This window comes from Trichoderma atroviride, chromosome 1 (genome assembly GCF_020647795.1).
Source record: "Trichoderma atroviride chromosome 1, complete sequence".
In the NCBI taxonomy this organism is placed as follows: Eukaryota; Fungi; Ascomycota; class Sordariomycetes; order Hypocreales; family Hypocreaceae; genus Trichoderma; species Trichoderma atroviride.
In genome coordinates, this window is record NC_089400.1 from 1,967,003 (window position 1) to 1,992,503 (window position 25,501).

Below are 25,501 nucleotides of genomic sequence, written 5' to 3' on the forward strand. Positions count from 1 at the left end.
CCATCCCATGCATCTAGTTCCCCCCATCAGCCACCCCATGCGTCTTCGTCTTCGTCTCCCCAGACAAGATGTCAATCACCGTCTTGTCCCCCTCCGCAGGCGTCTTCCTCCTCTCCGTCCTATTCAGCAGCTCAATACCCAAAATACCAGCCACAATCCCCGCAATGTGCGACGCGATATCCACCTTCAGCTTCACCGTCTTGCCCAAACCAGCCAATTGCACCGCCGTGATCAGCGCCAAAAACACAATGCCATGGACGCCGTCTTGTGGCAGCCCGAAGATCTTGAAGCCGTCCGTGCGATGCTCCCAAAAGTACGCCGAGCACAGCCCCAGCGTCGCTCCCGATGCGCCCAGCGACGTGACCGTCAGCCAGCCCCTGAGCGTATACGTGATCAGACTGCCCAGGAAGCCTACGGAGCCGCAGCCGAGATACAGCGCGAGGAAGTCCGCGCGGCCAATCTCGTCGTGGAGACACGTTCCGACAAACCACAGGGGCACCATGTTGACCAGCAAGTGACTGAGTTTGGTGTGCGAAAACGCCGCGGTAAACAGCGTGACGGGCCGAACCGTGGCCACGACAAAGATCATGTACTTGTTAAAGAGGCGCCATAGCGGCGGCACCCTCCAGCCCAAGTATACCAGGGCATTGATGCCAATCAGAGCTGCCACCGTTGCGTGCGCAGTCGATATCTCCTGGAACAGCCTGTACCGCGGCGCCGGCTCTTCATAGACCATGGCCACCGCAGCGAAGAATCCAAGTACCAGGGCCACAACAGTCGCAGAAGGTAGAATTCGTTCCCAGGGCTTCAGCTCCGGCGGCGCCTCCATTTCTGACTGCGCAGCCTTGTAGTATTCCGCCACTTTAGGGTTCGTAATCTCCCGGACTTGGTTATCTCGCTTCGCCAATGGACCTGAAACGCCTTCAACAGCTTCTTTAGCCTTGCGCTCTTCCTCGAGAGCCTTTTCCCTGGCCTTTTCCCTAGCTTTAGTCCGAGCTCGCAGCTCGTCAATCTTACTTCGGCCGTAGATAGGGTCAGGCGTGTAAACCTCAGCTGCGTCTTCCTCCTCTTCTTTAGCCTCTCCCTTGTTGGCCTTTGCCTTCTTTTCAGCTGCCCGCTCCATGTCCTGCTCCATCTGTTCCAGCTCGTCCTCTGCTCTCAAGCCCGCGTTCCTAATCTCTTCCACTGGCACCGTTTTCCGCAGATACGCCAAGGCCCTGGCAATCTCCTCCTCTGTAAACTGCGCCGTATGTATCGCAAAGGCAGGATCTTCCAGCGTCCCCGATACTCTTCTGCCGTGTAATATTCGCAGCAGGTGATTCGCCCTTTTACCGCCAATACGCCTACCGAATATCTTGTCGACCTCCGCCTCTGACAAGTCCCTTCCGCTAAAGGCAAGCCCAGCTTGGTCCCTGTAACTCTTCGGCAGCTCCTCATAATCTCGAATAATCTTTGGCCCAAAGAATGTCCGGCGACCACCATCAAGCTTCCTGCAAGCCTTCAACCCCGCCCATTCAGTCCGCCTCAACACCCCTCTCCCAGTATTCTGTAAAGCACAGCACGACATCCATCGCGAGACCGTCGTAGCCGTGCCATTCTTCGCTATCGATGTCGAGGTCGCGCACGTCCCAGCCTGTCTCGAAATGCCCCGAGCCGCAGCCCTCAGCAGCGACCAGGAAGCGTTCGAGCAGCCGAGCCCATTCATGCTGCGGGGGGTGTTGTCTTCTTTTTTTCTCTCGATTCGAATCTTCTGCTCTGTGTTCAATGCGCCAACTGCGCGCCGGAGGTGCCGAACAGGCCTACAATGGCCCCAGCGTGTGTCGTAGTCCCAAATTGGCGGATATTGAGGGAGAGAGATATTGGAGTTTGTTGCTGCCCGCCCATCCCAAACTAAGAATTTCTTCTGCCGAATCGGATAGAAGATTGCGGGCGTTGCGCCACTCACAGATTTAGGCTGGCAGGGGTACGCCATACGGGCTCAACCCCACTGCAACGTGCATGATGGGCAGCCCCTCCATGATAACCTCAACTCTGCTCAGCGCATAGAGCTCTCCCAGCTTACATTTCTCCAACATTCTGTCGCAAAACTCGAGTATTACTGTTCATAAACAGCAACAGCAAAAAGATCCACCTCGAAAGCAGTCCTCCACCATCACCATGTCCGCCGACACAACCCCCATCTCACCCTCCCGCTTCGCCTCCGCCATCAAAGACCTCTCCATCGGCATGCTTCACCTCAAAGTCCTCGAAATCCGCAACTCCATCGCCCACCTCCAATACTCCAACGACCAGCTCAAGCCCTTTGCAGAAGGCACATCCGTCGCGCTCGGCGGCGAACCCACTTCCACCAGCGCAGAGCCAGACCAGGACTGCATCGACGCCATCAAGGAAAACGAGCTCGTCATCGACCGCATGGCAGAGCGCCTGGCCATTGTCCGCGTGGAGGTGGAAGACCGAGGCATCAGCTGGACCGAGTTTCAGAGCCAAGATGAGGTGACAGCGACGGCGACGGCGGCGGCGACAAACACAGATGCGGGCGTCGAGGGGATTGAAGAGGCTGCTATAAACGGGCTTGTTAATGGAGAGCTTGATGCTAGCCAGCCCGGCGAGACGAGGCATTCGGCTTGGACGGACGGCACATTTCAGACCGGCACGATATCAAACGGCCAAGTACGGTTTGATAGCCAACCGACAGGACAAAATGCGCCATCCAGTGGTAATGCTGCACAATCAACGACGCAAGGGGGAGAAGGCCAAGATAATACTGAGGAGGATGGTCTGCATCTCTAAGCGCAAAATATGGAAATAAAATGGAATCTAAGGGAAAGGGTCAAAATCAGGCTGCATGGTAGGCGTTTTGGATTCTCTATATTGGGCTGAGTAGATGCCCCAAAGATATATAGCCCCTCTTGGGCAAAGTAAGCACAGCTTCACAGCCAACATCACGGAACAGAATCGTCAAATATGCGTGGAAAAGAATCCAATCTTGTTGTGCAAAAGCTAGCACTGCACCTCCAGTAGGCTTTGAAACTCGCCTCTTTTGTTCTTTGCTACTACAAATACACCAAAAAAACAAGCCAACAACCAAAAGCCCACAGCCTAAATACGCCATGCCTTTTAAACGTGCACCAGAGAGAAAAAACGGGCAGACCCAAAAACCAAAAGCACAAAAAACACTACCCAAAAAGGATGCCTCTCTTTCTCTCCCTCTCCCAGCGCCCGCATTTGTGCTATGCTTGAAACTGAAGCAAAAAGAATATGTATGTGGAAAAAAGAAAAGACCAATAAAAAAAAACTCAAAAAGATAGACAAAGCAAAGGAACTAAGCAAAAGCAAAGCAGATCATTGCGCCGTTTGTGCAGTACAGTCGCATGTTGGTGTTTTAAGAAAGGAACGCTGTCATATGGCGTCTTTAGTCAGAGTCATCTCCAACAGGTGATCCCGTTCCAGGCAGGTTCTTCTTCCTGGTAGATCTGTGCCGTCTTGACCTCTTTGACCGTGATCGGTTGCTGCCTTCACTGCTGGTGATAGTTTCCAGCTTCGGTCGTTGCGCAGCGTGTCCAGGCTGACTAGAGTTGCTGGTGCTCTTGGTGATGCGAGGTGTGAATATATCTTCGTACTCATCCTCTGACTCTTCGTATCCGGGAGGAACAGCCAATGCTCTCAAGCGGTTGTTCCGTCTTCGGTTATCCAATGCCTCGTCAGAGCCGCCGTCAAATGACAGGCTACGTGTCCGTGTCAAATCAGATCGGGTGCTGCGAGTTCGGGAAACGAAGAGTGAGTCGATCAGCTCAGATTCCGTCGGTAATTCCTTCATAATCTTCTCTCTGACCAGCTTTTCCTGCAGTTGGCGAGCCAGTCTTTCCTCTCCGCTAGCAGCTGTCCTCCCACTTGCAGCTGTCCTCGCGCTTGTTCTGCTACTAGCGCTCATGGCTCTGCTGACAGGCACCTTGCCTTCCATAACCTTGGCAGACGGAGGTGGCTGCAGCATCCATTTGTGAGCCTCCTTGTGAGGCAGTTTGCTGCTGACGACGGGTGGGTGAAGGTCGTTGACCGGTGGGTTTCGTGGGGCCGCATAAAATTGACGGCGTTCCTCCTCTGTTACTTCTTTATCCATGCCCAGTGTTGATTCAATTAGCTTTCCAGCCGAATCCCTCGCTTTGGAAAAGGCGTCTTTTAATTTGTGGCCAGTCCAATCTGCTCCCCATAGCTCCTCGTCCTCGCGCTGGTATCCGTGCCGCGAATTCCAGTCATCTGATAGAATGCCATCCTGTGATACCACCAACGTGCTGTCTCCGAAATTGGTGTGGCTATCGCCAGTGTTTGTCCGCCCTGATAGGCTAAGTGCACTGATCTCTCCTCCCGTCGTCTCTCCTCCCGCGCTCATCAGCCCCCGTTGGCTTGAGTTCTTGCTGGCCGATTTCTTCGGCAAGCTAGGTCCCATGCGAATCTCTTCTTGCCAGTAGGGATTGGTGTTGAACGGTGAGGGATGTCGATATAAGCCAGGTTGCTGCGTCTCCAGTTTCGCCTTTTCTACCCTCTCTTTCTTGGCCTGGCCCTTGGCCTTGTGACGATGCCGTACCTCAGCGCATGGTGTGCAGGCAAGCAGGTAGAAGATGGCCGACTGTAGCGCGACGGGGAAGGACATGATGGAAGGCTACAGGGCACGTCCCCGTATGTAGAATGCCTTTCAATTGGCGTTTGATATCCTCAACATGGACGTAGAATGGCGTGTTCAAGTGTCGGTATCGAGAGAGCGAACAGTCGTGATGGAAAACGCAGCGAATTCGGCTAAATGAGAGTCCAGCAGCCCAAAGAAAGAGACCACTAATAACAAGCAGGTTGCTATCCAGAAGAGAAAGTCGTCGTTAGGCACACTGGAATGGAAGATTTCGATAGTTCGTAAATCGATTGGAGGCGTGGGGGTAGCGAGGCGTATCGTCGAGAAAGTTAAGGGGGGTCTGCGACAGTTTCAAGTCTCGAGACGTCCCCAGGAGGTTGAGTGCGGTAAAGAAATGGAGGGAGAAGAGCACCGTGACAAAAGAAAAAGACAGAATAATTGAAAGTCGTCACAACAATGAAAAGAAAGAGACTAAGAAAGAAACAAAAAAGGGAAAATTGGCAATGACGCAGGACAATGCGAAAGTGATGAGATGAAAGGAAAGAAGAGGCGGCTGCGGAAAGGAGATGGCGAGGCGAGACGGTGGCAGGGCGGAAATGCGTAGCGACGAGGTTCGTTTCAGTACGAGCAGCGCCAAAAATAAAAGCAAAGCCTCTATAAGCACCAGGGGGGGGCGGCAGCAAGTCCAGCTGGCTGGCCTCTATTTTTGGAGGAGGGTTGGATTTTGGGGTGAGGCGCGTAAAAAAAAAAAAAAAAATTAGAGACGTGGAGGGAGGTCTCGGAGAGTGTGTGAGAGATGGAGAAGAGGGAAGGGAGAGGCGCAGATCGACGCAAGAGAGATCGCTGCGCTGTAACGTGCTGAAGATGCGGCGCTACCACAAGCCCAGCGGCGGTTTTTCGACAGCAGATCAGAGGATCAGAGAGGCCGTGATGGGCAGGGGGGGGACCAGGGCCTTATGATTGCCTGACAGTGGTGAGGCCCGCTAGCCTGGACCCCGCGACGGCTCGCCACAAAGGCCTCAAACAGCGCTGCTACTTGTACGACTCAAGCAGTCCTGGCGCATGCGAGAAAGGCACCGCCGGGAGCTTAGCTGGCGATGTGGCCTAGGCTTCATTTTACTGCTGTCCACCCCGTCTGCGGAGGAACCTAAAACGCCGCCAGAGGCTTGCGCTTCGGCCGTCGAGGCCCAATAGAGTTCAATATCAGCTACCTGCTGCAGAAACCTTTTTTTTTTTCTTTGCTGTTTTCCTGCGTTCATCTTTTTGTTCATGAGGCATTCGAAACTCTGTTCAATCACCACAAAGTCACGGCACGGCACGGCAGCCTGCGAAAGCGTTACGAGTCTAATTACCCACGCCCGTCCCCAGTGGCAGATACGGAGAGGGTCGTGATATTTCTCTCATTTTACTGAGCTCGGATACCTGCCCGCAATATCTTAGTGCTGCGAATACGTCTTGCTCGGGGGCGCGGTCACCGCTTAGATCCATGGAGAAACGGGTCCCCCAATCAACTAAGAGGGCCGCTGGCGCTCCGTCCGCGGTCCTCGCATACGGCGTCGGTCTAATTCCCCATCTTTTTCGTCCCTTCTATGCTGCTTTGGTCGTCTTCGCGCGCGCGACTCCAGCGCTTGGCGTGCGGCGGGCTGGAGCAGCATGCCTCGCGGGTGAAACACTCGACTTGAGTCTCTGCGTTTCAACTCCGTGCGAGCGCTGCGCATCATCATCACAGTAAGATAAGGATCTTTCTCTGGGGGGGCACAGCATTGGGGATCCTCGCCCAGCAAATGGACCCTACGCCAGCAAGCGAGAATGCGGAACGGGGGACAATGCCTGTCGTTCGTTTCATTGCTTGATACCCATGGGGGAGGGGGTACCTCTTCTGGTGGCCAGGCTGCGCCCAATGCCCATGTACTGTACCCTTCTCTGATTCCCTATTGCCTCAAGCGGCAAGTGGCACGTCCAGGGTTCCGGGGTCCAAAATTGACCTTTGAGGTTTGGCCTTTTGCGGACCTGGCAACTTTGTCTCTTCAACGACCATTTGCGCTTGTTCGTGCTCGTGCCACGGGGCTACTGAAGCCAAGTTGCGCTATCGACCCCGTCCGTTCGTATGAGCGCCGTGCCGTGGCCGCCAATGGCGACTTGTGCCTCCCATGTTGGGCATTCTCGACCTTCTATTTGCTCCCCACAGGCGCAGGCGGCGCCTCTCAGATTCTTGACATCACAAGAGGGTCGGGTAAAGCTTGGGGGTTCCTCGCTTGCCAGAAAAACAGATGTGTCGAAAAGAATTAGAGAAAAGCATAAAGACTAACGGGCCAACCCCTTGCGTGCTCTCTGGCATTGACTGGACAGCAGCGGCAGAAGCGTCTAATACCAACATGCCACGTCGCCGTCATCTGCCATGATCAACTCGCTCTACTGCGCCCTCAACACATAATACTGACTACACATGTACGCACGGACGAGACCTGGTGCCTAAGCTAGCGAACAGATGCAGCAGATTTCGGTCAGGAAAAAAGAAAAGATTCCAATTTACATTCTAGGACTTTCAATGTTTGACTTTTTCCCCCCCTCACGAGTCGTCGTCATCGAGTCAATGACCGTCCTTGGCCGTGCGCTGGCCCCCCCCGCTGCGCATTCCCACCTGCTTGGCTGACACCAGCGAAAATATCTCACTTGATCCCGACGTTCCGTGCGTAAGAACAATGCGAGCCTGAGAATAAGAGGAGACGGAGAAGGGAAAGAAAATTACGGATTAGTTTGCTGCCTCGGGACCGCGGAAGGCCAGTATCGATGCCTACTGGCTCATGGTAACTTTGTCGTATCATTCACAATCACGAAGCAGAAAAGGTTAAGGGAAAAAAAGTCAGCCATGTCGAAAGGGTGGCACCGGGAGCCGACTTGGCCGTCCCGCCGTGGTGGCAAGCCAACAACAAAAATTCCTCTCCGGGACGACGTCCACCCGTCCGCCCACTCCCATTGAGTTTTTGCACATTCTCGGCGGCATTGCTGATGGAAGATGTGAGAGACGACACACAGCCCGAATATCGATCTCGTGAACTGATAACACAGAAACTACGTACGCAAATGTATAAATACGCCTGTAGTCGGTTGGTGTAAGACGGCCCTGCAGCGCCTCCCTTCAAGGCACGAGACAGGTACTAGCCACACTGCCTACTTCAGCACATGTATGTCGATGGAGTCTAGAGAGTCGGATAATAAGACCCGCAGCGGCCACTCTGAGAAAAAGAAGTAAAAATCGCCGTGCTCCATAGCTGGCTTGGGCTCACGGCACCCGGTTCCGACTCAACCACCACTACAAAACTGGCCACGCCACGAAAAGCGAGGCGGACGTCCGGGAAGCGCCAAGGATGCCTGTGCGTGTGTGTGATTGTGTGAGTGTGCCTCGTTGTAGCCGCCCAAATACAGCAGCAACAGCAGTAAAAACAGCCGCCCGTTGTTTAGGGGGCCAGCCAAAGCCTACAGGAATGCCAATGTAGCATCCAATACTACCCCGTAGACATTCAATGTTTTGTTAGTGCTACGTTAGTCCGGGGGGAACGAAGGCATTTTGAGGGAGGTGTGGCTTGCTGCACCCCAGGCACCACCTCAGGCATTTCGATCGGGGCCTTGCTCCAAATCGGAATGGGTGCGGAATGCGGGCAGAGGCGCCCTGGGAGGCAAACTTTGAGATGATAATAGGCCGTGCGGACACAGCGTCGCTTCAATGCTCTATGTTCAATCAGTGCTTCTAGTGTCATACTGACAGTAAATCAGCCTCATTTATGCCCAAACACAGGTGCAGCTGGGACATTGTTTGCTAGCAATGAGCAAATGGCATCAATTGATTTTTGTTAGTGCTACTAGACTATGGTGCCATCAAGGTGTCCTGATTCACTTGGACCATCACAAACAGCACCACCTCCTATCAATCACCTTGAATGCACTTAGCAAGCGTAGATTTTCCCATTTTGAGATCTGATACCAACAGTATTTATTTACATACACGCGTCTTTGTATCTCGTCCATTGTCCATCCGGAATAGTTTCATTCGTAGCATCTGCGTCCTCCCTTTTTTGTTTGCCTCTGCCGCAAGACCGTTTTCCCAGTCTCGCTCTTCAACAGCCAAATACGTAATGCAGTGACAAAGGTAAAAGAAGATGAAGATTAAAAAGAACAACAAAGAAAAAGTGGGAAAAAAGAAAACAAAGGTCGACCTGATGGCATTTCATGATGCGCTAAAACAAGTCGATTCCGCAATCCCCCCCTGACCACTAGACATTTGGCATATTGCCTGCCGAATAAATGCATCCATAAGCCTCGTCTCATATTTTTTTTGTGTGTTTTTGGTTTTGTATTCTTGCGTCCTGAGGTAGGTTTTCCGGAGAATATCTCTCAAATCCAACATACATGGCATCCATACAGATTAGCAAGAGAAAATGCCAACGGCTAGAGGTATGTCCGTTTGGCGAGTAGTATACAGCGGCTGGGGGAATATGCGTTAGTCCGCCCCCCTGCAGCTGGGCAATATATGCACAGTTTGTATTCGTCGTCGTGCATCCGGGGCTTTAGACATCCCACTCCTCCTCAACCTCCTCCTCGGCATCATCGTCCTTAGTGGTCAATGCAGAGAAAGATCCTCCAAAGTTCTTGGCGGCTGCAGGCTTAGCCGCAGGACGGGTCTTGGTCTCGGTGGATTGCTGAGTCTGAGCCGCAGGACGGGCCTGAGTGGCCTCCTCTCCAGATTCGACTGACGGGGCCTTCTTGGACTTCTTGGAAGACTTGGTCTTGACGGTGTTCCACTCATCAGATTCTTCCTTGAGCATCTCCATCTGCTCCTCCTCGGAGGGGAGAGCTGAGATCCAAGAGCTCTCTAGCTGATTGACAGTCTCCTTCTTGGGAGCGGGGGCAGGAGTGGACTTCTCAAAGGTATCAAGAGGGGCATGGACAGCTGCATCTCCGTTCTTAGCAGCAGCACCGTTGGTTCCATTGGTGCCGTCCCAAGCAGACTTCTTTCCATTGACGGCTGCCATGAACTCAGAGCCATCCTTGGCAGCGCGGCCTTCAGCGATGCGAGCAGTTCGGCGCTGCTTCTCCTCGAGAACCTTGCGCTCCTTCTCACTCTCCTCACGAGCAGCCTTGGCGGCCTCGGCCTTCTTCTTGTTCTGTCTCTGCTTCTTGGTCTCAACCGGTTCAGGGTTCTTGGAAGCCTTCTTCTGCTTCTTGGACTCGGTATCAGTGAGACGGAGAACGGAAGGGCCGGTAGTAGAGGTTGGCTCGAGCATGTCGCTGACACCGCTGACGTCCACGGGACGAGTCTCGGGAGACAGAGCAACAGGAGACTCGTCATCGTCGGCGTCGGCGCCGTTGGACGACGGGGCAGAAATGACGGCCTCTGGGGCCGGCGCAGCCTTGGACTTGTTAGCCTTGGACTGCTTCACAGTCTTCTCTCGCTGCTTGGCAGCCTCCTTCTTGTTGTCGAACTTGGCACCCTCCTTGGCCTTGGAGAGCTGTCTGGCAAACTCTCGGTTGTCGAGCTTTTCTTGCTTCTCGGCATCATTGCTCAGCCACTGGTTGGCTTCGGGAGCCTTTTCTTTCTGGGCTTCGGGCTTGGATGACTTGCTCTCAGTCGCATAGCTTTCCATTCGCTGCTTCTTCTTTCGGTCTTCTTTTCGAGCCGCTGGCTGCTGGGGGGCTTTTGCAGGCTTGGTAATAGTGACGCCGCCCTTTTGCTTGTCCTTTTGTGTCGAAAGGTGATAGATGGCATAGCCAAACCCAATCAGGGTGGCATAGGCGCCGATGGTGTAAAGCATGCTTGCATCGGCCATGATGATTTTAAAATGCTTTCGCGTTCTAAATTGCTATCAGTGGGCAAAGTGAGATTGTGATATGTGGTGGCAGAAATCGACGCCGCGATATCGAGATGAACGGCTGCTCTCTGTCTTTTGCTTCTCCCCTGAGCCGACGATGGCCTGTGCGACAAACAGCGAGCTGAAAAGGAAATTAGAGAGACGCAACGTCCAGGTGCTCGATCGATTGTCGGATAGCTGCAGGAGGTGCTACCGTTGACGGATGCTGGAGCGTTTTATACCAGCGGAGCGATGCAGCAGGGTTAACTGCAGCGGCAAACCTTCGAGGCTGGCGCAAATCCGCAATCTGGCAGAAACGTCAAGAACCGACCACGGAAAGATGTGAGGGGAATGTGAAAAGGACAGCCGCAATGCCCCAATTGCCCAGACGCGGGATTGATGATGGATGGCAGCGAACAAGCATAGAAAGGAAACAAGAAAAACGTACAGGCGGTTGAGGACACGACAAAAGAAAAGCACCAGGTGGCTTCAACGCAAAGCAGGGGTGTTTGTTGCCGCAACGTCGCCAATGGGGAAACGAGGAGCAGGGCTGCTGGCCAGTCGGAAAGGGCGAAGGGAAAAAGCCGACCAGGGGGACCCGAACGCGAGCGCCTCAGTGGCTCAGCCAAGGGGGGGAAATTGAATCTGGTGGGGCACGTAACTGGATGTTTCTTGCTGGCCCTTTACGGGGAGAGCTTCTGCCTTGGAGACGCTATCAGATCGTCTCGCTAAAATGCCGTTCGGTGGCAAGATTGCCGTGCCCTGGGCCTGGAGATGCAGAGTCCCCTAGCGGTTAGGATAGGAACTGTGTCTCGGATGGGAGAGTTGCGAGGATGCGTTGGCTGCGCGTCGCGTTGCGTTGAAGGGCAGATGGAATTGTGAGAGTGGCAAGTTGAATGTTTTCTTTGTTGCCGTAGTTGCCAATTATTCTTTGCATGGCATTCACTGCCAGCCGGCAATTCTAGAAAATCCGGCCGCCTTGAGATCACTGTCAACTGAATTTGAGCAGGCCTATAGCGTTCGCTTCAGGTGCTGGCCACTGCTGCACATCAACATCGACCTTGCAGGAATTATGGGCCTGCCGGGTGCATCAAGTAGCGACTGATCCAATAGCACGCTCGATGATGGTCAACGGGATTCCAGGCCTGCATCAGCTTGTTGCGCCTCGCCGCTGTAAATGCAAGGTACCGAAGGTAGATTCGATATTGCCGCAGAGGATCATGCCCTGTTACACAATGTGCAGCAGGATTCCATGAGTGTAACGGTTTCTGGTTCTGCTCTTGGATGGAGCATCTGTTTACCCTGCAGTTCTTGAGAAATGGCATTGCGCAGCAGCTTCGTTTTCATTGATGTTTTTTTATCAAATGCTAAAGCTCGTATATTCTCTTGTCTATAGATATCTTGACTCTCTTGTTAGCATTTTCGCGCTCCTAGGATTGATGAAGAGAGAAGTTATGCAGCACTCCCGCTATACCATAGGCGACGGCTGAAGCAATTTCCATGTATAAGATAGAAACGGAGAGCTCGCAACAGCTGTCTAGTAATGCCGCACATTACACATAGATTTCAACAAACATCTCGCGTATGACACAATCATAGTTGTTTGAACCACTTGATCACCAAGACATGACTGTTCAAATAAGCCGGCTTGTTTAGTGATATGCTGCATTTCCAAGATGTAGCCTCAAGCCCGTTTCCCGCCCGCCCCGCCAACACAACTGCACCCCAGCCCAGAATGGAAATCCGTACAAACCGGATCGAGCCCAATAAACAAAACAGCAACAAATCATGGCCAAATGCAAACATCAAATTACGAATTCGAATTGGCAAACACCGTGAATCACAACCAAAAGAGTCAAGCTAGAGAAGGGCGTGCTTCGGCCGTCGCCGGCCGCTGATAGTCGCAAAAAAACGGGGGTGGGCTCCGTGTGCCGTTGGAGAGAGGATTATCTCAGCAGGAAACCCAGAAAAAAATTCCCCCAAAAACCCCGCCAAGGCTACTTTTTGCGGAGAGGCGAGTTACGCGGTTGTGGATGAGTTGAAAGGATTTAGTATTAAAGACTTTCATAATCCCGTAGCCTTGTTGAGAGATTTGTTCGTCTAGACCTGTCGGACCTTCCCTTTAGATCGAGAAAAGCTCCAATTTTGCGCTTGAAGAGTTGTTTAAATCTGTATGTTCTTTTCTTTTTTTGCCCCTCTCTGAACTTGTCAAATCGTTGTTAGAAAACATTCTAATCCCATCCAGGTCCAAAATGGCACCAAAATCTAAAATCATATTGGACACTGATCCAGGTAATTCTCCTCTTCTAACCTCTCTTGTTTGACCTAAACTTACTCCATTCCAAGGTGTTGACGATGTCATGGCCCTTCTCCTGGCCCTCAGCGCCTCTCCCGAGGAGCTTGAGTTGGCCATGATCTCAGTCACGTACGGCAACGTTCCTCTACAATGGTATGCCTATAAGATGATGAATAATAAACCCTATTTGTTAATCACACCATCTGACTTTTTCTTCAAATAGCTGCCTTCGCAACGTAGCTGCGTTGTACCACGTCCTAGAAAAGGAATTCGAGTGGAGGAAGTCCCAGGGTCGCCCAGAAGGCTATGAGACCTTGAAGGCCCACAAGACCATCGTGGCTGCTGGTGCTGAACATTCACTGGCAGACCCTGTCTTGGCTGCTGATTACTTCCGTATGATTCCCCCCCTTATTGATATACATATCCTATTCCTGATGAACACTAACTGAGGTCTACTAATATAGATGGCGCTGATGGGTTGCACAACGTCCATGATATACACACTGACTTGAGCCCCGCCGAAACTTGGAAGGCCCTCTTCGATAAAGAAGACGGCAATGACCACACCTCATCCTACCCACGCTTCACCCCATCCAAGGAGCCCGCCCACAAAGAAATGCTGCGTCTTCTCAGAGAGAACCCTGCAGACACCATCAGCATTCTCGCCGTTGGGCCCCTCACAAACGTTGCACTGGCTGCTACCGAGGACCCTGAGACGTTCCTCAAGGTCAAGGAGCTGATAGTCATGGGCGGAGCCGTCGAGGTCCCCGGTAACGTCACTCCCTCGGCAGAGTTCAACACTTACGCGGACCCCCTTGCCGCCGCTCTTGTCTATGCTCTTTCATCGCCCAGCCCAGCATCGACAATGCCCCCCATTCCTAGCAACGTCAACATCAAGCCGTACCCTGCGAAACTCTCTCGCCGACTTACAGTAACTCTGTGCCCACTAGACATTACGGAACGCCATGCCATCAACAAGAACTACTTTGTCGAAACGGTTCAGCCCTACATTGATGCCGGCAGCCCTCTTGCTCGATGGGCTAGCCACTTCATCAACGGAGCTTTCAACAAGATCGACTCTATGGAGGGTGATGGCAACGAGCCAGCCCTGGCATTGCATGATCCCTTCACAGTTTGGTACGTGCTGACCCACGACGACCCCCGATGGAAGGTGCCCGCGAAGCCTGAAGATCTCCGAGTCGAGACAGTCGGGCAGTGGACCAAGGGATCGTACATCCTGGACAAGCGTATTAGATCCAAGCCCGGTGAGGCTGCTCTGGTGGATCTGACAGATGACGTTGAGGCCGACCCTCATCTCGTCACTCTGGATGAGGTCCCCGGCGACACAATGGGATGGTTGAGCGTCCGCAAGGGAAACAGAATCAGGCGGGTGATTGGAACCCCTGGAGAGAACACCTTCAAAGAGGTATGGATGCAGCGCGTATTTGGTTAATGCAACCTTTGTTTTAAAATCTTCGGATAGAGAGCCATGTCAGCAAAAGCATCTCAGAATGAAAACCATAGTATTAAATCCATATAAATCGTACCCTTTTGCAGAAAGGCTTTTGCATGTGTATATCCCAACTCCAAGCACTCCAAGTGCCTAAATGACCCCGTACCCGAAACAAAAATTAACTCTAATTGGTTCCTCTCTTTCTCTTGTAAATCCTTCAACTCGCTGCCCCGTGATATCTTGGAGTACGGTTCTTGAAAGGATGATTTCTAAACGTGTTTAATTCCTCCTATTACCGCCCCCTTTACTTGTGTCCAGTCTATGCTCTCGTCTAGCGTTTCGTCGACAAGGCCAATTGAGCAAACGTTGTCGCCTCGTACGAGATACAACCCCAGAGGGACCTCGGCTGATGGATCCGGATCGTCAGGTGTTCGGATAATCCTCTCCAAGGCGTTTTTCAGAACCTAATAGCACAAAGTGGTCAGCACCTGCGTTTTGTCTCGGAGAGGCCGAAGAAAGCAGCTTTCGGGAAGCGCTCTTGATGGCGAAAAGAGGACAATTGCATACCAGATTTGTCGACGCATCACATGCTGCCAGCTCCCCAACAAGGATTCGCGAGTCTGCCGTCACGATCAGGACCTTTTCTGCAGGCACAACAAAGCGTTAGTCAAAATCAACGAGGGCTGCCTGCGGGGTTGGACGAGGGGCGTCGCGCTCACTGTTGAGGTAGCCTCCCAGAGTGGCCATTGTGATGTGACAGCCGCGGGTAAACGCTCTCTAAAGGAAGAATTCAACAACCCGTAGCGAAAGCAAAAGAGCGGTGGTATAGAGGGTTCGGTTGGTTGATACGGGTAATGTTTGGCGAGAGACTGTTTAAGTGGAAGCTCCCCATGGTCATCTTTTTTTGAAGCAAAGCACCATAGCTCTAGGCCGCGCTAAGCTGTTTCTGGGAAAATCTGGGAGACCTCGAGATGAATGCCGACGAGACTCGATGAGCTTTGATTTTGCGTTTTCTTATTGGATTGGATACAAGCAGGAGTATTGCAGAAGGAAGAAGTTCATATGGAGAGATGCTGTGTTCAACATCTGCTGAAAATTGTGCAGGATTTGTAGCTCAAAAGCCCAGCATCTTTGACGCGCCAACGCCAGCCAGGACGCAACCGTGCTCATTTCATATCGCGTAACCTGAGTCCTGACAGACTTGACCTTGATACGGCCCTGGAATCTTCATCCACTACAAAATCACTCTTCTTCACCTCGCTGGACAAGCCAACGCAAGCAATGAAAAGGTCGCGTCACCCGGAAGCAGTGTAATACCAGGGACACAGTGAGCAGAAGCACCATGCGCAAGCGCAGAGGAACGCTTCCGCCCAGAGAACCAAAAATAAGAATAACCACGAAATTCGCCTCCAGTAGAGGACGTTTCAGAGATTAAACTGAAAAGAACAGATACTACACTTGATCTAAGCCATTTGGCAAAGAGAGCTGAGGAAAAGGAAAAGAAGAAAGAAAGCTGAAAGGTGGCGGCGGGTGACGGGCACTCTTTATAGTTCTCTAGGCAGCTCTAGGCAGCTGCATGCTTGGGGCGGCCAGAGCTCGGGGAGTGGCAGAACTGGCAAACGGTAGTTGTCTTCAGCTGTTTGCATTCCAGGCAGCAGCTGAGTAAGAGAGTAAGAGTCATACCGTGTTATACACAAATGAAGTTGCTCATTTCCCAAAGGCGATATACCTTCACCTTTAACACGGACCGAGATGTATCGCAGTGTGAGCTGCCACGATGCTTTTAGAGCACATAGCTTTGGTTGTCAAATTGATATTTCGCATCACATATTACCAAGCTCAACGTATCGAATATCTTGTTAATTATTCGGGATATCAATTTCTGTCCAGCTTCCACCAAAAAAACACACCTAACCTCCAGGTTCAGTACGTAACATTTATACCATGGTGCCTATGCGGCAATCTCTATCCAACATGTCAGGGCGATCGATACAATTAGCAGCGGGAATAAAAAAAAGCAGAAAAGAAAGGAGCCCCAACGCCATCCTCAAAGGTCGTAGCGTTGCCTGAAACATGAAAGAGAAACGTCATATCTTTGCTGAGACCGTTCCGTCGTTTCGTCGCAAAGAAAACGCTTTGTGATAATAACCCCAACGCCAAAACCGCCATCATACCAGGGATACAGATTATACATCTGCTCCAACGGCTCAATCTTCCACCAGCTCGCCCTCTTCATCTTCCGAGAGCCTGGCCCTTTTTTCAGCTCTTTCACTCTCCGCCGACATCTCAACTTCTGTGTCTTTCCTCTTGGAGGGCGATCGTGGTGCGTATTCACCATCACCTGGTACCTTTAGGGAGTCGTGTTCCTTGTCTCTCCCATCCGAATGCCTGTCTGTCCCTCCGTTTGTCTTGGGAGCTGGGCTGTGGCTTTCGCGGTCGAGCTCCATCGGTGTTGCAGCGTTGGATGAAAGATCGTCATTTCGCCTCCTTGTGTTTTCAAGGTGGAAGGCAGGTGATGGCAGCGACGGGTTCTGCTTTCTAAGCGGATTCTCCGTGTAAAACTGACGCATCACCTCGATGGCCTTTGTACAGCAGTCTTCGCTCCCCTTCAGGAACTTCCACCAGCCTTCGCCATTCACATCATCAATCTGTTGATTTGTGTGGGCGCAAGCAAAGTAGATGGAGCTGATGGCGACATCTCTTGCTTCAATCAAAAGCGGCAGGGCTGTAAGGCATGCGTCGTTGCAGAATGCCCAGGCTGCTTGCCGCAGATGCTTGTTATGGATGACTTCCAGTTGCCCAAGAAGCTCGAAAAGATGGCGATATGGGTTGTCAATCATCAAGTCGAAGGCTAGTTGTTCTAGCATGACTTCTTCGTAGGTCAATATGCTATCTCTCCATCGCCAGTACTCTTTGCTCTGCTCATCAATAATCAATTTTGTGTTTTTCTGAGCGACCCTAGCCACGGCGATGATGATTTCCTTGGTTTTTCTGCAATTTTCCTCGGTCTTATTGGCAAGGAACAAAGAAGTTGCGGCGATATTCTGAGTCGAAAAGATTAGCATCGCCACCAAATAGCTGCCAAAAACTTATGAGGGCCAGAATGGCTTGTCGAGCAAGTCATAAAAGCGGAGCAAAAGGTAAAAGAAAACAGAGACATACATAGTGATGAATGCCGCCTTTCTCTCCAACCATGCTAAAACGCATGTAGAATCTGTGAAAGAATACTCCGGCGACCCATAGTGTAATCTGCGGTAGGTCAAGCATCACGCCAGCCTGGTATATAAAGTTGATCCCCTTCGCTCTCCGAAGCCTCTCCTCCGAGGGAGAAATTCCGTCAATGATGGAGGGTGTGCTGTGGACCTCGTCCGTGGTGAAGAACCATTGATTCGGCAGCGCCAGCGGTGTTTCCTCTCCGGATCGCAACGGAGTCTGTTGGCTGGATGCCGCCTGTGGCCGTGGAGGAGACGTACGCGCGCTGTGCTGAGGGGGGCGTGGGCGCCGCCGGAGGGACCTCGCGACGTCGAGGAGGCGATCGGGATGGCCTTTCATGGCGCGCGGATCCTTGAAGGCTAGGAGGCTGATATCCCTCTCGCGGAGGGCGATAGCGGTCGATGCTTGCCATTGCTGAGGACGGTTAGGTCACGTTGGAAATTGGCGGGAGGCGGCGACTGTGAAAGTTCATGGAGAACTCTGCGGCAGGGATGAACCTGATTTCCTTTTCACTTTGCTGAGCGCAGCGGCTTGGACGTCATGACGGAGTTTGGCGCTGGCGCGACAGACGAGTACAAAGGTCGTGTACATATTATTGCGGTCCCCGTTATCTAATCTGGAGCCACTTGTCACATGACTAATCAAGAGAGGTCACTTGTAAGTGGTGCGAAACTCATATCCAACTCGTCATCGTAAAACGTTTGTAATTTCTTAAATTGCCATCCTGGGTATCAATTCCGATTTGCCAATTATTCCACTCAGAATCTAAGTACAGAAATATTGACTATAGCGCCTCGCCGTCATTTCTTCCCCAGAGCTTGACTGTGCGGTCGTGCCCTCCACTCACAATCCACCGTCCATCTCTGCTGTAGTCGACGCTGGCAACAGGAGCTGTGTGCCCGCTCAGTGTTTGAACCAAGGTCCAATCATCAGCTGAGAAGATCTTCACATTTCGGTCAAAGCCGCTTGAGACGAAAAATGTCCCTGCCTTCTTGGGCAGCTGCATTCCCTTGTCGTCTTGGCCCGGTGGGATTCCGAGCAGAGGGTCGTCCAAGCCTTTGAACCACCGCATGTCGGAAACAGCGCTGTTATGAGCACCGATGCCACCGGACCTCTGTACTTTTCGGACGTCCCAGCATTTTATCCACCCATCAGCAGAGCCAGATAGAACTCGGTGCCCATCGGAGCTCCAGTCCAAAGCGTGTATTGGCTTGATGTGTCCATCCATATGGCCGTCGAGAATCATTACGGTGCGTCCTGACCGTAGATCCCATATTCGTCCAATGCTATCCAGGCCTGCGCTAGCAAGCAGAGAGCCATCCGTATTAAAACTAATGGCGTATACACCACGGGAGTGGCCCTCTTGAAGTAGAAGCTCCGCATTTGATTCCACGTCCCAGAGTCGCCATGATGTATCCTCCGAAGCGGATGCGAGGTACCGGCCAGATGGATGAAACTCCACCCGGCAAACTCTCTGCGAGTGCCCCTTGAAGCTTGACAAAGGGGTGTCCTGGTTCAAAGACCATACATGGACCATCCCCTCGGCACCGCCAGAGGCAAGGTTGACAGAGTCTGGGGAAACTCCACTCTCCGGCAGGGTAGCCCCAGGAAACCACGAGAGGCCGCTGATTTTATTGTTATGTCCACGGAAGCTCATCTTCTCCGTCAAATTAGGTATCTCAACCAGCTTGACTTGACCACCCCAGTTACCAACAGCAACCAACTCTCCGTTGGGGGAGAATCTTGTCATGCTTATATGCCTCTCACCAACAGTCTGACTCCCTTGCAGCTCAAATGCCTGTAGCCGCTCTTTGATTTGCTTCCGAAACTTGACATGTGTCCGCAAGGGGATTGTAGATTCTATTTTTTGAAACGCCGTCCTTCTTTTTGCTCGAGGCAGTGAGAATTCTGCAATGTTGATGCGGGCTTGTAGTAGTTCTGGACCTCCTCTCGAATAGAATTCCTCCTCTTGCTCCTCCTCCTCTGCTTCGTCGGCATCCTCCATGGTGATGTCGCCGCTCTCCAGTCCAGCCATTTCTGCCTGGATGGTGAGAAGCTCTCGCAGTCGGTCTCGGCGATCGGCTGGCCCCTCGCCGAAGAGGGTCATGGGCTCTCCCATCTCTCGTAACCTAGCACGAACTCGGCCATCGTCGGTAGGGACAGCAATGGTGGCAGCAAGTCGTTTTCGATTGAACTGGCTGAGGATGGCGGATGCCTTCTCGGGCGGGGCGCCATCGCCCATGTTCATCTCGTAATCATGGTCTTCTGGGAGGTCTTCCAGAGCAATGCCCGTGCTATGCTCTGCTTCCTCCACATATGCTTGCCGTGATGGGTGTATCATTTTGGATATTGAGTCGGAAGAAGGTGAATGTGATGCGCCGTGATGAGAGCGTGGTGGAATCGCGAGAGGATCGGTCGAGATTGAGATATGATTGTTGATTGAAAGACCTGGCTGAGGAAACAAAATAAATATTAAGATTACAGTGGTATATTCATTGGCCGCACAGCAGGGCAGCTCTGGATGTCGTTGAAATGGCGAAGTAGTGGTTCTGTATCAACATCAGCCTGCCTAAGCTTGGAGCTCTAGAAAATTGAGACCATGGCTCATTGGCGTGTCTTGATTATGTAAGAATGAACAATGCATCAGCGACTTCAGCTTTTATGCAGGCACAATGCTACATGCCCACCAATGTTCCTCTGTATTTGGTCCTGCTATTTGTAGATTTTAATTTTACCTTCTTGGAAGAAATAAAGACTACATTTTTGGTAATGTACTTTCAATTTCTTTATTTAAATTTTGGAGCGAGTATTTAAACGTTTGACAGGCCTGTCGTACCTAGTAATTGAGCCTTGCACGGCAGAATCACATGAGCCTCAGCCAGGAGGTCAGACTAGAGACAAACAAGTAAATTCTACCAAGCAACTGGTGAAAGAAAACATGAGACAATGCGCGAGAAATTCTTTCTCTTTTCTTTCTTTTCTTTTTCTTTTTCCCTTCCTTCGTTATTTTCTCTTTCTTTGTATTCAGGTCTCCACACACTCCGCGGTGCATGCCTGGCATTCCGCGATTAGCCGCGTCCAGCAAAATGCAGCCAGCTAATAAATCCCAGCATGTTTGCCACGAGTCGACGACAGATGCAGCAAGTCAAGCGTGTCCACGTCGTATTGCATATGGACCCCTTACACAAGTCAGGTCACATTAGTAGCAGCAGTATTCGTAAGCACGGATTATGAGAAAGAAAAAAAGTGCCTGGGTAAAGTGAGGTGAGCGTCTTGCAGGATGCTCATTTAGGATGAATGGGCTGATGCTAGATTTTTTGGCTTTACGAGTGGAACAGCACACTGAGTTTTATCCAGTAAATACATACCGTTAATAACCAGCAGACGCTTCAGGGCTGAGAGTAGCACCGACCAGCCTGCCGGAAGAAGCGCACACCATCGTCTGGACGGGATAGCCGCTACGGGAGAATCCATTAGCATATCCAATCTATTAGTTATCATTGGCACGGCCAAATAAGCATGTGCAAGCGCTGGGCCAATTGCAGCTCGAGGAGCGCAGCACCTGGACGCAGGAATGCTGAGATTGCATGTTTCCCCTGTGTCTTATGCCGGCAGGTCAGATGAGGATGCTCGAGGATTATGATTCGGGATGCGCGCGAAATGCCTCTTTCATGGCACAGCCATGTTACGAGGCTCAGAAGAGGGCGAAATAGAGCGCAAATTTACTTTCCTCTCAATGCATTGAGCAAACGGTATGCCCCATTGCGACCTGGAACTTTTTTTTTTTTTTTTTTTTAAGTGGCACCCAGACTTGGAAAAAAGTCGAGGTACACTGAATGCAAGGCATCTTGGCCTGTTTAATGTTCGCCCTAACAAGGTTTAGGCCCATCGGCGCTGACATGTGCTCCGTAATTCCAGCGCAAATACTGGAGCGGCGCGCTGTACCCCGCGGCCCTACAAGGAAGGTTTCAAGGGCTTGCAAGGGCTATAGCGAGCGCCCGATAGTGAGGCTGCCTGCAGCACTTTTTGGCGCTCTGGTGATCCAATTACTAAAAATATTTACTTTCCCTCTTCCGCTGCTTCCCTCGCTTCCCTTTCTTTCTTTTTTCCTCCCCTACACCATTTTGGTGATACAAACACGACTTCACCTCTGCGTCTTCTCCACTTGGAACAAATATACTCACAAATGCATATACAAGAAACCTCTGACTTGCCAACGTCCTTCTTCAGGTACCAGATGCGTGTTTCGAGACACCCTGAGGCCCAGCGTCAAACCGAATCCGCGCAGCGTGTAGATCCGGAGCGCCGCCGTGGCACGCCTTGAGAGCCACTCGAATCGCGACAGGAGTCAAGAGGCTCTTGGCCGTCGCATCTTGTTAATAATACAAATTCAAAAAAGCTGAGCTGTGCTTAGCACTGCCTATGATCATGATCAACCACGCATCCTACGCTGCCCCTGTGGCACGCTCTACTATTCGTGGCTTTCAGGTGACGCCAGTGGCATCTGGCGACGAAGATTCCGATAATGGCGCATGCGATACGCCGCGTCTATCTGCCCGTCGAGGCCGTCCGCGCATCGACGACGTTGTGAGCGTCAATTGTAGCCCGATTTTGCGCGGAACGGCATCGCCAAGCATCTCGGGAATCGCCAAGCTGCGTTTGCAAATGGATCCTCTGAGCCTCGATGCAGCGTCTCGTTCGTCATCCTTGTCTCGCAATGGCCTTCGCTTGGATTCTCGAATCGGCTTTGGGCAGGCGAGCCGCTCCCAGAGCCGAGATGGAGCTCGAAGTGAGACGGGTAGCGAGCTTTCTGAGGGATCGACGAGTTATGAGGTCAACCTAGAGAACGACTTTGTGAGCGAGAGCGTGCGAGAGAGGTCATTCATGGAACCCCTAGAAGGTGGACTGAATCCGAAGCGCAAAATGACGTCTGATGATTTCGACTCCCTTCGGTGCCTTGGCAAAGGAACCTATGGCACAGTTGTGCTGGTGAAGCAGCGCTCAACAGGAAGGCTCTACGCCCAGAAACAGTTCAAGAAAGCATCTCTGGTCGTCCACAAGAAGCTGGTTGAGCAAACCAAGACTGAGCGACAGATTTTGGAATCCGTGAACCGTCACCCCTTTGTCGTGAAGCTCTTTTATGCCTTCCAGGACCAGGAGAAGCTGTATCTTATTCTTGAATACGGCCAGGGAGGAGAGCTGTTCACTCATCTCAATACAGAGAAGATGTTTTCCGAGTCAGTGGCAGCCTTTTACATGGCAGAGATGCTTCTGGCTATTTCCCATCTCCACCAAACTCTCGGTGTGATATACCGCGATCTCAAGCCCGAAAATTGCCTTCTTGATGCAGATGGGCATCTTTTGTTGACTGACTTTGGACTGTCAAAGGTTGCAGTCGACCAATCTGAAGACAGTTGCAATTCCATCTTGGGCACTGTTGAATACATGGCCCCCGAGGTGATCCAGGGAAAGAAATATGGCAAAGCCGCGGATTGGTGGTCATTTGGGGCTCTCGCATACGACTTGATGACGGGTAACCCGCCCTTCCGGGGAGGAAACCATGCCAAGATCCAGGAGAACATTATCAAGCAGAAGCTCGTACTGCCTTATTACCTCAGCATGGATGCCAAAGATATCCTCACTAGGCTCCTAAGGAAAGACCCGGGTAAACGATTGGGTGCTGTGATGCCCAAGGACTTGCAGACATTGAAGAACCACAGATTCTTCCGCAAGATTGATTGGAAGAAGCTGGCAGCACGAGAGGTGGAACCACCCATCCAGCCTATGATCACAGACCCTGAACTGGCAGAGAATTTTGCACCCGAGTTCACTGAACTTTCCCTGAGCCCTACAGTGACCTCGAGAGACTTTTGGCCCGGCAGCCCAACCAAGGATGATATGTTTGGTGGATTCAGCTTTGTGGCCTCGTCGAGCTTGCTCGAGAGCGGAGGCTATCTGACAAGTCGTTCATAGATTAGAGACTGTGCTGTAGAAACACAGCAATAGTGAGCAACGAGAACGGCATTTGGACAGGCGTTCATCGATGGGACCTATGTGGAATCAGGATAGATAACGTTGTCTTCATACATACATGTACACCGGCGGAGAAGTTTAGAAACGAGAGGCAGCTGGTTATAGTTAGAGTTTAGACAGACTAATAGAGCTTGTTGACAGCTATTACTCGTCTTGGTATGATGGACCGACACTTGTGCATGTACCCTTTGGCCACTTTGGGTAGTTGCTGCCCCTATATTTAGATGGGCGGGCAGTATTACCAGGAGCTTGCCTTGATATGCCCAGGCACGCATCGTTAGTGATGACGGGCCCGAGTCAGGCTGGCAGAGTTGGTATTACTGCGTAGGCGCTTATAAGTAGACTCCGAAAATGTGATGGTGCCAGTATAGTAGTAATGCGATATCACGGATTGGACAGAAGACGGAGTGCCCTTTGCGTGTTTGGTGGATCTTTGTTAGATTTGCTGATGGCAGTGTCAGGGTATGATAGTATTACAGATCTGCTTCGTAGATGCAAGGCAAGGATGATGCTGACGGCGAAATATAGTATAAGATATTGCCATACTTGGCAGAAGATAGTATCCCTTTAGCTTGACTCTGTTTAAGGAAGGATTTGCTATTGGTGCAGTTAATAACAGCATAGCTCTTTCAAGACTATCTCGTGGCAGATCATCTTACAAGTGGCACCTAGTCAAAGTGACATCGGAGACGGTAAATGCGTAAGCCCCCCCCTGCATGATGGCCATTACAAAGAGTAAGCAATTGGTGAAACGAGTTCAAAGAGCGGTGATGGTAAAGCCGTGGAAGTATTTATTAAAAGACATATAAATAGGAGATAATATTGAGAAGATGATTGCCAAATCTGGAGGCGTGGCCGTTTGTATAAGGGGGGGCGGGGGCGTGTTAGTCGCCTGTGATGACTTTGCTGAAGATTCCATACGTGTAAAATGCACATAAGCAGCATTTCCAGAGATGTCAATGGACGAAAACATGACAGGCTACATGTACCTAGTGCCGGCAGATAGTAGTGGCAGATGGCTCAGTTCATGCGCGTGGGAAAGTAAATAGGAGACACTCTACTATTCTCAGGCCGGCATTTCTTTCAAACCTCGAATCATATTGGCTTTGTTCGTATCCTAACCTTACTAGAACAGCCTTTATTCCGCGTAGCATCACCAAATCATCTTCTTAGCTTCCCAAGCCCACACGTGGTTCAAGCAAGGTTCACATAGTTCTGCAGCCTCTTGTCTTTTACGAGAAAGCCATGGTGACGTCGACCTAGCCTATATCAGAACAGCTGCGCGGGATTGGCGTCGGGCAGAGCGAGGCAGTGCAAAGCAATGAAGAGTAAAAAAAAAAAAAAGAAGCTTTTTCTACCCAAGAGGTGGTGTGCCCGTGCCGTTCCTGTCTTTTTGGGGCTTTTTTGGCTTACACGAGGCCGCCTGTAAGAGTGGCTGGCCGGGGAGAGTTTTAAAAAAAGGTTTAAAGAACTAACAAAACCTTTACTCTACGATTTAACAATTGCATAATTCGAGAGGAAATCCACAATTGAGACACAATCCAGGCACGTTTTTTGCTGCGTCTTTAAGCCCCCCCGCCAGCATCGATATCTTGTTTTGGAGGTTGCTCCGTCTCGGAGGGTTAGATCCCCCCGCCGGGCCAAAAGCTGTCAGCATTAAGGGCCTCTCTCCTCTAGCCAGGCTGTGGTTATTTGAGATACCTGATCCTCGCTAATAAGGGCCCTTGGCTTTCTTTTTTTCTGGGCACTTTGCTTAGGGGAAACAGATTGCGGTAGAACGAATAAGAGAAGGGGGAAAAAGTACAAGACAACGCCCGCGAGTCCGCTAAGACAAGGCGCCTAGTAGTTGGTGCTGGCCCTGCGCCTCGTTCGTCATCATTGATCGCCTGTAGCATCACGATGTCGGCTTTTAAAATGTAGTTTTTTGCGATTAGTTACTTCCTTGTGGTGTTGTTTCGTTGTCGTCGGTTTTTCGTGCCGTTACTGCCGTCGGTCTGGTTTGAGACGTGAGCTTATGCTGTAGATCGTTACAGGTTGTT

General features: G+C 51.4%; 10 protein-coding genes across 10 annotated transcripts; 3 read left to right on the forward strand and 7 right to left on the reverse strand.

The window, feature by feature from the left end:
• Positions 1 to 13: 13 nt before the first annotated feature.
• TrAtP1_000740 (uncharacterized protein) lies at positions 14 to 1,705 on the reverse strand (the record flags this gene model as incomplete). The annotated part of the gene is made up of 1 exon (XM_014090603.2): positions 14 to 1,705. The coding sequence occupies one exon, from the start codon at positions 1,703 to 1,705 to the stop codon at positions 14 to 16; it is 1,692 nt and encodes a 563-aa protein (XP_013946078.2).
• Positions 1,706 to 2,157: 452 nt separating this feature from the next.
• TrAtP1_000741 (uncharacterized protein) lies at positions 2,158 to 2,790 on the forward strand (the record flags this gene model as incomplete). The annotated part of the gene is made up of 1 exon (XM_014090741.2): positions 2,158 to 2,790. One exon carries the CDS (start codon positions 2,158 to 2,160, stop codon positions 2,788 to 2,790), a length of 633 nt encoding a protein of 210 aa, XP_013946216.1.
• A 622-nt stretch (positions 2,791 to 3,412) lies between these two features.
• On the reverse strand, positions 3,413 to 4,648 carry TrAtP1_000742 (uncharacterized protein; the record flags this gene model as incomplete). Its single annotated transcript, XM_014090742.2, has 1 exon — positions 3,413 to 4,648. One exon carries the CDS (start codon positions 4,646 to 4,648, stop codon positions 3,413 to 3,415), a length of 1,236 nt encoding a protein of 411 aa, XP_013946217.1.
• Positions 4,649 to 4,735: 87 nt separating this feature from the next.
• TrAtP1_000743 (uncharacterized protein) lies at positions 4,736 to 6,109 on the reverse strand (the record flags this gene model as incomplete). The annotated part of the gene is made up of 2 exons (XM_066110711.1): positions 4,736 to 4,845; positions 5,974 to 6,109. The coding sequence occupies 2 exons, from the start codon at positions 6,107 to 6,109 to the stop codon at positions 4,736 to 4,738; spliced, it is 246 nt and encodes an 81-aa protein (XP_065966784.1).
• A 2,458-nt stretch (positions 6,110 to 8,567) lies between these two features.
• Positions 8,568 to 11,346, reverse strand: TrAtP1_000744 (uncharacterized protein). Its single transcript, XM_014090743.2, has one exon. It carries the CDS (start codon positions 10,444 to 10,446, stop codon positions 9,187 to 9,189), a length of 1,260 nt encoding a protein of 419 aa, XP_013946218.2. The 5' UTR covers positions 10,447 to 11,346; the 3' UTR covers positions 8,568 to 9,186.
• A 1,114-nt stretch (positions 11,347 to 12,460) lies between these two features.
• Positions 12,461 to 14,287, forward strand: TrAtP1_000745 (uncharacterized protein). Its single transcript, XM_014090744.2, has 5 exons — positions 12,461 to 12,638; positions 12,713 to 12,759; positions 12,814 to 12,916; positions 12,987 to 13,156; positions 13,228 to 14,287. Exons 2-5 carry the CDS (start codon positions 12,720 to 12,722, stop codon positions 14,214 to 14,216), a joined length of 1,302 nt encoding a protein of 433 aa, XP_013946219.1. The 5' UTR covers positions 12,461 to 12,638; positions 12,713 to 12,719; the 3' UTR covers positions 14,217 to 14,287.
• On the reverse strand, positions 14,214 to 15,080 carry TrAtP1_000746 (uncharacterized protein). Its single transcript, XM_014090745.2, has 4 exons — positions 14,936 to 15,080; positions 14,784 to 14,860; positions 14,311 to 14,680; positions 14,214 to 14,236 (listed from the first exon to the last, which is right to left on the reverse strand). Exons 1-3 carry the CDS (start codon positions 14,961 to 14,963, stop codon positions 14,486 to 14,488), a joined length of 300 nt encoding a protein of 99 aa, XP_013946220.1. The 5' UTR covers positions 14,964 to 15,080; the 3' UTR covers positions 14,214 to 14,236; positions 14,311 to 14,485.
• Positions 15,081 to 15,967: 887 nt separating this feature from the next.
• TrAtP1_000747 (uncharacterized protein) lies at positions 15,968 to 17,969 on the reverse strand. Its single transcript, XM_014090746.2, has 2 exons — positions 17,379 to 17,969; positions 15,968 to 17,260 (listed from the first exon to the last, which is right to left on the reverse strand). Exons 1-2 carry the CDS (start codon positions 17,766 to 17,768, stop codon positions 16,424 to 16,426), a joined length of 1,227 nt encoding a protein of 408 aa, XP_013946221.2. The 5' UTR covers positions 17,769 to 17,969; the 3' UTR covers positions 15,968 to 16,423.
• Positions 17,970 to 18,213: 244 nt separating this feature from the next.
• Positions 18,214 to 19,770, reverse strand: TrAtP1_000748 (uncharacterized protein; the record flags this gene model as incomplete). The annotated part of the gene is made up of 1 exon (XM_014090747.2): positions 18,214 to 19,770. The coding sequence occupies one exon, from the start codon at positions 19,768 to 19,770 to the stop codon at positions 18,214 to 18,216; it is 1,557 nt and encodes a 518-aa protein (XP_013946222.1).
• A 1,244-nt stretch (positions 19,771 to 21,014) lies between these two features.
• TrAtP1_000749 (uncharacterized protein) lies at positions 21,015 to 23,605 on the forward strand. Its single transcript, XM_014090748.2, has 2 exons — positions 21,015 to 21,181; positions 21,313 to 23,605. The coding sequence occupies exon 2, from the start codon at positions 21,852 to 21,854 to the stop codon at positions 23,400 to 23,402; it is 1,551 nt and encodes a 516-aa protein (XP_013946223.2). The 5' UTR covers positions 21,015 to 21,181; positions 21,313 to 21,851; the 3' UTR covers positions 23,403 to 23,605.
• Positions 23,606 to 25,501: the final 1,896 nt, after the last annotated feature.